Source organism: Anneissia japonica, unplaced genomic scaffold (genome assembly GCF_011630105.1).
Source record: "Anneissia japonica isolate Jap-2015-1 unplaced genomic scaffold, ASM1163010v1 scaffold287895_len483588_cov180, whole genome shotgun sequence".
NCBI lineage: Eukaryota > Metazoa > Echinodermata > Crinoidea > Comatulida > Comatulidae > Anneissia > Anneissia japonica.
The window spans coordinates 339,289-347,540 of NW_022701552.1; the positions used below are offsets into that span (position 1 = coordinate 339,289).

Genomic DNA, 8,252 nt, shown 5'->3' on the forward strand with positions numbered 1-8,252 from the left:
CCCCCCCCCCCCTCTGGCGCCACTACTGTCAACAACGCATTTTTTAAATGATTTTTACTCAGTCAGTCGCATGCACGTCTTCTTTTTCTGGTAACATTTCAAAGCACAAATGGTTTGGCCGGCTTATGATTTATATCAATAATTAGATATTTTGATCTTTTATAATTGATTGAATTTTATATAGGCCTATGTATGTTTTAACAACACACACATACGAATACGTGCATGTCCCACAAAAACGCAATTATTTACATACGTTACACTGTTTGCCTCCGGGTCTCACACGTTAACAACAATACAAGGGGGGGGGGGTGCAGGTGGCTTTGCGGAATGGTTAAGAATATTAGATTTGTCACTAATATTCCTATGTTTTCATTGAATTAAATTGAACTGAATCCACTTTGAAAAGCCTCCTTTAAGTAAAATGGATCAATGTGTCTATCATCATGCGCTTTCGTCCAAAGACAACACTTTTTACTGATTTCGTCTCTAAAGTTCTCATTAGACTCTTTCTTCTGGTAGTCAATACGCCTCCAATTCATTCAGAATTTATTGATTTTATATGTCCCTTATTAATTCTCACTAACATGTTGGTGCATTGATTTTACATAATTTCCTTGAAAAAAACCAGTTAACGGATTTAGACTTTTATATTGTGACTCATTGATTTATCTCGATATAGACATAAACATGTCGTTGATTATTATCAAAATTGATCATATAGGCCTAGGTAGATTACGAGTACAGCTTCCATTGAAGATATACAATAAAATTACAGTTCGTCCGATTATTATCGTTTTTTTATACCAAAATATTTATGAATGCTACTCTGTTCTTCTTCCACTGAATTTACAATCGATATTAGGACATAATCTGAATCAAGTAGTTGATTATTATAAAAATTGATCAAATAGGCCTAAAGTAGATTACGAGGTATACACAGCTTTCATTAAGCCTAAACAGTAGAGGATTTCCGTGAATTTCGTCTGTATTTCAAAGAGGGCAGCATTCGTTCCTGATCCGTTCTCAGAGCCGAATTCGACTCTCAGCACCATTTGAGATGACAGTATTTCAATTAAAAGGGCATCAAGGCATGATGACGCCTTGAATACCTTTGGCTGTTTAGAAAACAGTCGCAAACTCATGGCAGGAGCCGGGCAGGAGCAATTTCCATTCTTTGTCATCTCCCACACCAAACACCACCTGGGATTTTAATCGCGGCGACTGACCGAGTTAATGTGGTGACCCCTTATTGCACCACCTTCCCCTCCTCCCCGACCCGGCACTGATTTAAACCACAGTCCTTCATGTAAAGAGTGACTGCACTCTAAAAGAGGGGTCACTTTAAATTCCACTGGGAATTAGATTCACTCATAAAATGAGTGAATTGTATTCAATAGTGATAGTGAAATATTTGTAAAAGTCTTAATTTTCACTCTATCTATTGGGAGTGATCAATGCACGGCAGGCTTTCATTTTTTTTCATCCTTTTGCATTTAGTGTGTATGTATGCTCACATTTTTAAGTGGCGCATATTTTTAACTGTTGGTTTAGGATTAATATATTATATTAATGCTTACGGTACACCACCTAGATAGTGCTGAAAAGAACTGTTGTTGTTGGTTGAGGATATCTCGACGTTTCGATTGAGTTGCTTCATCGTCTCAATCGAAACGTCGATATGTAGTGTAACGCAAGAATTTACTATTATTTTACTTCGCCATGCAAACCTTCAAACAATATTTTTGTTTAGGAACACACACACACACACACACACACACACACACATACCCACCCCCACCCCACACACACCCACACACACGCACACCCACGTTGCACGTTTTTAATTGTATATTTTTGGCAGTGATTGCCTTCCATATGAATAGAATCGCTAACGCACGCGCAGCAGCTCAGTCAGGAGGAGTTGACCTGAAAATCGGTAGGCCCTTTTTGACATTTTTGCAATATATAAAACAAGTAGAAAGCTTAAAAAATACTAACAGTGCCAGTAGGTTTATGTCTCTGTAGATTTAGTATTAGACTGTGGTATTTAATAATGTCAATGTGTGGCAGGCTTATATTATCTTACTCTATTTAGCAAGTTTAAGGCCTACCTAGGCCCTGGTTAGGCCTAGGCCTAGGGCCTAGGCTAGGCTAGCTAGACCTATAATAGGCTAGGCAGCCTTCTACTCTAGCCAAGGCGGCGCTAATGCACTTCGCACCTAACTTTTAATTCTTACTTTCTTTTACCTGAATTTTCTTCTCACAGTCACAACACATAATTATAAAACATTTTTACATGATTCAACTACTCATGAAGTACATTTTTTCAACAAAAGGATATCATGATATCATGAAATTGCCAGAATGTCCAAGTCAGTTCTTAAATTTTAAAATCATTAAAGGTCAGTCTCGTAATTTTAATTGGAATTTTCCCATGAAGCATCATTTGTTGAAAAAGGTACTTTGTGAGTGTTTAAATCATGTGAACATGTTTTTTAATTTTTTTGTTACTGTTATTCCCTCTTACCTGAAAAAAAGAAAAATATTAACGATAGCATTGTGCTTGAATTAGCTGTAAATAATACACCACGGCATAGATGACGACTCCAAACAATAGTGGGTGTGGGATAATGCCCATATGGCGCCCCATATAAATTTCGCCCGACCGAAATTATCGGCGGCCGAAGGAGGAAGGAAATGGGCCCGATCGTCTTTGGAAAAATGGGCCCGAACGTCTACCCGCCGTTTTAGAAAATGGGCCCGAAAGTCTACATCGGTGGGCCCGATCGTCCACACTAGTTGGGCCCGATCGTCCACCCTACTTGGGCCCGATCGTCCAAAAATGGGCCCAATCGTCTGGGCCCGATCGTCTCGTGTGCCCGATCGTCTGTAATTCTATAATAGGCTAGGCAGCCTTCTACTCTAGCCAAGGCGGCGCTAATGCACTTTCGCACCTAACTTTTAATTCTTACTTTCTTTTACCTGAATTTTCTTCTCACAGTCACAACACATAATTATAAAACATTTTTACATGATTCAACTATTCATGAAGTACATTTTTTCAACAAAAGGATATCATGTTTTTTTGCAATCAAGTAAGAAATTGCCAGAATGTCCAACCAAGTCAATTCTTTAAATTTTAAAACCATTAAAAGTCAGTCTCGTAATTTTAATTGAAATTTTCCCATGAAACATCATTTGTTGAAAAAGGTACTTTGTGAGTGTTTAAATCATGTGAACATGTTTGTTAATTATATGTTGTGACTGTGAGAAGAACATTGATTGAGGTAAAAACTTTAAGAATTAAAAGTTTGGCAATTTCTTAATGATTGCAAGATGGCAGCCACTCGCCGTGCTAGCGAACACAGATTCGCTGTACTTATTTGTGGGCTTATTTGTTGAAAAAGGTACTTTGTGAGTGGTTAAATCAGGTGAAATGTTTGTTAATTATATGTTGTGACTGTGAGAAGAACATTGAGGTAAAAACTTCAAGAATTAAAAGTTCTGGCAATTTCTTGATGATTGCAAAATGGCAGCCACTCGCCGTGCTAGCGAACACAGATTCGCTTTACTTATTTGTGGGCTTATTTGTTGAAAAAGGTACTTTGTGAGTGGTTAAATCAGGTGAAAATGTTTGTTAATTATATGTTGTGACTTTGAGAAGAACGGTGGGGTAAAAAAATTAAGAATTAAAAGTTAGGTGTGAAAGTGCATTAGCACCACCAAGGCTGCTAGGCCAGAAGGATGACAGGGTAGAGAGGCCGAACTAAAACATTAAAGGGAGGTCTGGGAGGCCTGGCGGCTGGCTCAAATACACTCTTCTACACAGGCATGGGCTGGGGGAATACTGTCTGTTCAGTTGCACGAATTTCATCTACAGTGCTTTTCGAGGTAGTGTCATAATACTATTTTTTAGTATTTGGTTATATTATGATTAGGTGAAAGCCAAATTTTCAGCAAAATCTGTACAGAATTCGCCCCTTTCGGATGCGGTACAGATTTCTAGGCCTAATTTTTGCATGGAGGATTTTTTCCCGCACAGGCCTTAATTTACAGTCTGGTAGGAAGGTAGCATATGCCTGCCCTCCAACTACTAGCCCTACATTTAGACTAGTTTTTCTAGGCACCAGGGGGAGCAGCCTCTGCCTGGATGGGGGCCTAAACAAACCAGGAAATTTTTCCAAAAAAAAAAAAAAAACTCTTCCAGCTGATTCTCCTATGTACTAGCCTCTGTCAAAAAATTATCAGATCCCCATGTTTTCGAATATTTAAAAACTGGGGAGGAGGGGAGAGTGATTTTTCCCCTTTTTACCAAGTTATTACATTTTCAATAATTTGTGCCTTTGATTAACCATTCCAGAGTATTTTTTATTATATGCAAAGTTGAACATAAAACATTCTAATAAGGCAGTAGGCCGAGGCCAAATATCTGCGTAAAAATACGGGTTATTTGTATGTGTCATATTATTAAAACTACCGTACCAGTAACTAACTGTATGTGCAATGCTAATAAATATCGGAATTATAAAAAAGCATTTCACACATTACGTCAGTTTAACAAAATATATATGTAATGAGGTCAGTAGTTATAATAACGTTTTATTAAAGTTTGCATAGAAGACATTAGTTTTCTCTACTTAATAAGCATATCACTTTTTAACAATGTTGTACATCGTTACTGTATTGTGTATATAGACCACCCCCGAGTTTGAGAAGATTTTTGGACGATTTTTGTATAAAACAACCCCTCCCCTGTTTCATCGTCAGAATTCATGCTTTTTGTTGCTCATTTAGGTCTTGATACTGCATCTAACTGGCTAAAAACAGATCCAAATGTAGGGCTAATCTTCCAATAATACATTGTTAAGATAAAAAATGTGTTATGTGTTACATGTATAAGACAACCCCCTGTTTTTCAACAGTCATTTGCTATTTTAAGCCTCAACTTATATTCAAGAATATATTGTAACAGCTTTTTTGTATCTCATGTAAAATCTCTGTTATTTTTAGGATCTTTATATGAAATGAATAAACAATGGGCTTGAATGCGTCAACAATCCCTGGAGATAATGGAGGAATTGTGTCAGAATTGACATCACCCTTAAAGGAAGACTGGATAGTCCAGCATGCAGATGCATGTGGATGTAAGTATGATGCAGTGCAACCAATTTATAATGTCGAATTATGAAACATGATAGGCTCGGCCCCTAGACCTCTGATGATTGGTGCCCAAAATTTATATGAAAACGCGAAGTATAATAATGAGCCATTATCGTTATTGTATAATTTTCAGTAAAAATCTAGTTTAGACCTACACCTATAATCATTTGTTTCACATTAGAAATGCTTGCAATATAAAACTTTTATATGTTATACAGTACAGTAGGCCTATATTAAATTTATATGCAACTATAGATATATTAAGACTATTTGAAACATAGACGTATTATTATTTACAATACTTTAATTTAATTATAATTATAAATACTATATTATTATATATTGTAATTTTTATTAACTAATAAATAACATTAATTTAAACGTGGACATGGTATATTCGCTATGTAATACGATTAACAATTTTTTCAATCTTATAATCAATTTTATATAGCCGGTGTTATGTATTGACCTATGACCTATGGCTAATGACAAGTACGCTTTCACCGTTAAAGGCTTTTTCCATGAATGGAATGACCTGTACGAAGCACAAATTCCTGTAGACTAATTTACTCATGATAATTTATTAAAAAAACTGTTGTATGGCCATATTTTGATGATGTGCCTATATATGGCCATGATGTGATGTCATCATGACCTTATTTAGGCATGTCACATGTATTTGTCAAATCAAATTTAATAGTCTGAACATGCCTTAACTGAAATAAGATTAAAGGCCAACTCCGACGCAGCCCAACACGATTTGTTGTCGCGTCTTACCTGCGTGAGTTAAATGCAGACGCTGTGGTTTGTGTCAGGGGTAGTAACGTAGAAAACATGTTTAATATTTTTCACAACGACTTTAGACTGTCGTACGACACTGTCTGAATTGGTCTTCATGTCAATGATGGAAAGGTATAGTTGTGTTAATTGTTAAATCATAACTACTGCCTGATTGCTGGTGTATGTTAGAGATATACTAATTATATTAATCTAATAATGTAAAATTGATAATTCCTTCAAAAGGTAAACTAATTCATTAATTTGTTTAAGTTAATAAAGTTCTAAAAAATTTGAATGAAAATATTTTCTCACTAGGTCTAATTTTAGCAGATTTTTGCCTCCTTTTAAAACTTTCTGTGAGAAAATTTAAAGATTTTTGTAAATCAAAAAATGGATTTTTAACAAATCTATTGGGGGGGGGGGTTTAATGAACAGCTCAATTTTTTAAATTAAATTTCCTAATTTAATTAGGTAAATCTTTAGAAGTTGTTCAGTGATTTACATGAATAATGACCATTGTCATTTCTTATTTTTCGTATTAATATAAACTATCAATTTTACTACACAATTGTTGTTCTTATGTAGATTTGTAACCAAAATTCCTCTATGGTAATTCCTTGTTTGCTTTCTTCTGTATTTGCATCTCAGTGACTACTATTGAGGTGAAGAACATGTGGAAGCGTTTTCAGCAGCTTGGCTGCAACCAGGATGGGGTACTGTATGCACATTCTCTGCCAATTGATACTGTCACGGACCCCTTTGTCAGCAAGGTAAATTATTTCATGCATTTTATCATGTCGAATGACACAAAATGGTGTAGTTTTATCCTATTCGTCTTGTGAATGTGTTTAAAATTATAGAATTAATAGATTATAATATTAATATTATAAAACTAGTGTTTTAAATTTTGGGTGATGAAAGCACTTTATAATTTAAATATTTAATCAACCCCCCCCCCCAAAAAAAAAAAATGAAGTGCAGTGATTAAAAAAAAATTGTGTATTTCATACACAGTGTTAAATTTCTAAAATGCAACTGAAAATAATTGAAACGGAGGACTTAAAAATAAATAAACTGAATACATTAAAAAGAAGTCCATACATATGAAAAAGTTTATTAGGGCTATTAACAACAGTTTTATACACCGTAATAATATTATCGCTCCAGTTTTGAAGTTAATTATTTAAACCTTAACTGATTGATATATTTTTACTTCACAGATCTTCAAACAATTTCCTAAAACAAATGAGGGTGCTATAACATTCCAGACATTTTGTGCTGCTTCAAAATGGCTTTCAGACAATTCAACAGATGGAAAGATTCGAGGTAACAATCTGGCTTGCTTTGTATTGTGCCCTACCCTTCTTTCTTAGGGTTTTAACAAGGTTAAAACCCTATTCGAATTTAAATAGAGTTTGATACTCGAACATGCGTTCTATTGACGCAGCACGCAATATTCAATACAAATGCCTTTTACATTCTTTTGAAGGGACTCCTCTAGTTTGTGGTAGTACTCGACAGAGGACCTTCTGTGTACTTTTTGCCCATACCTATTGCATTGATCCTCTTTCAAATTCTTCTACTGGTTCACAAATACATTTAAGGCTCTCCTTGTTTACTTTCTTACACAAAATCTTTTATCATTCTACCCATACTTCATATCAATCTACTATACATTGTCTTGTTTTTGATGGAGATTATTATATATTCCTTGTTTTTTTCTTTTCATACTGTAGCTGTGTTTGCTATTTTGAATGATGGGAAACCACTGGATGAGAATATTTTGATAGAAATACTTTCTCAAGTATATTTGGAAGACAGCCAGGTATGTGTCAACATTCACTTAAAAGAGCTTAGCTGATGTAAAGGAAGGTATACTGTATAGGCTTATCTTATGTATGAGATGCAAAGATACTAGAAACACAAGATAGAGTTCTCCGCACAAAAAAAGTGTTCCACCGAAATGCATGGTGGGAATATAAACAATGGGACGCCCCTTACGACCTAAAAAAACTTCAACCAAATTTTCGTTACCAAGTCGTCGCGTATTTTATTGTCAATTCTCAATTAAAAAATTGTACACAATTGTACAATTAGTACAATTGTACCCAGACAGTGACAACGGTGAATACATAATTCCTTGACGGAGGTAGAAATCGTTGCTATTTTTCAAATAAAACACACAATTAAGCCTATGGATCAGTATAGAAAACAATATGGCGCAAAATCGTATGGCCGGATGCACTCTTAGTGAAAAAGTTTTCCTCCATTAGTGGAAAAGGAAGGGCGCCTTTTGCGTCTGGATATAC

The 8,252-nt window shown here is 35.3% G+C and overlaps 1 protein-coding gene across 4 annotated transcripts in view; it reads left to right on the forward strand.

Moving 5' to 3' along the window:
- The window catches only part of LOC117103628, a 14,584-nt gene that overhangs the window by 920 nt on the left and 5,412 nt on the right, over positions 1–8,252 (forward strand). For 2 of the 4 annotated variants that reach the window (XM_033244218.1, XM_033244219.1), the window contains exons 2-5: positions 5,014–5,147; positions 6,592–6,713; positions 7,164–7,269; positions 7,680–7,768. In XM_033244218.1, the coding sequence (XP_033100109.1) occupies positions 5,039–5,147; positions 6,592–6,713; positions 7,164–7,269; positions 7,680–7,768 (426 nt within the window). In that variant the 5' untranslated portion in view covers positions 5,014–5,038. Of the gene's footprint in view, positions 1–1,811; positions 1,940–1,988; positions 2,009–5,013; positions 5,148–6,591; positions 6,714–7,163; positions 7,270–7,679; positions 7,769–8,252 lie in introns of those variants that run through there. The other 2 variants (XM_033244217.1, XM_033244220.1) reach the window with 2 other exon arrangements.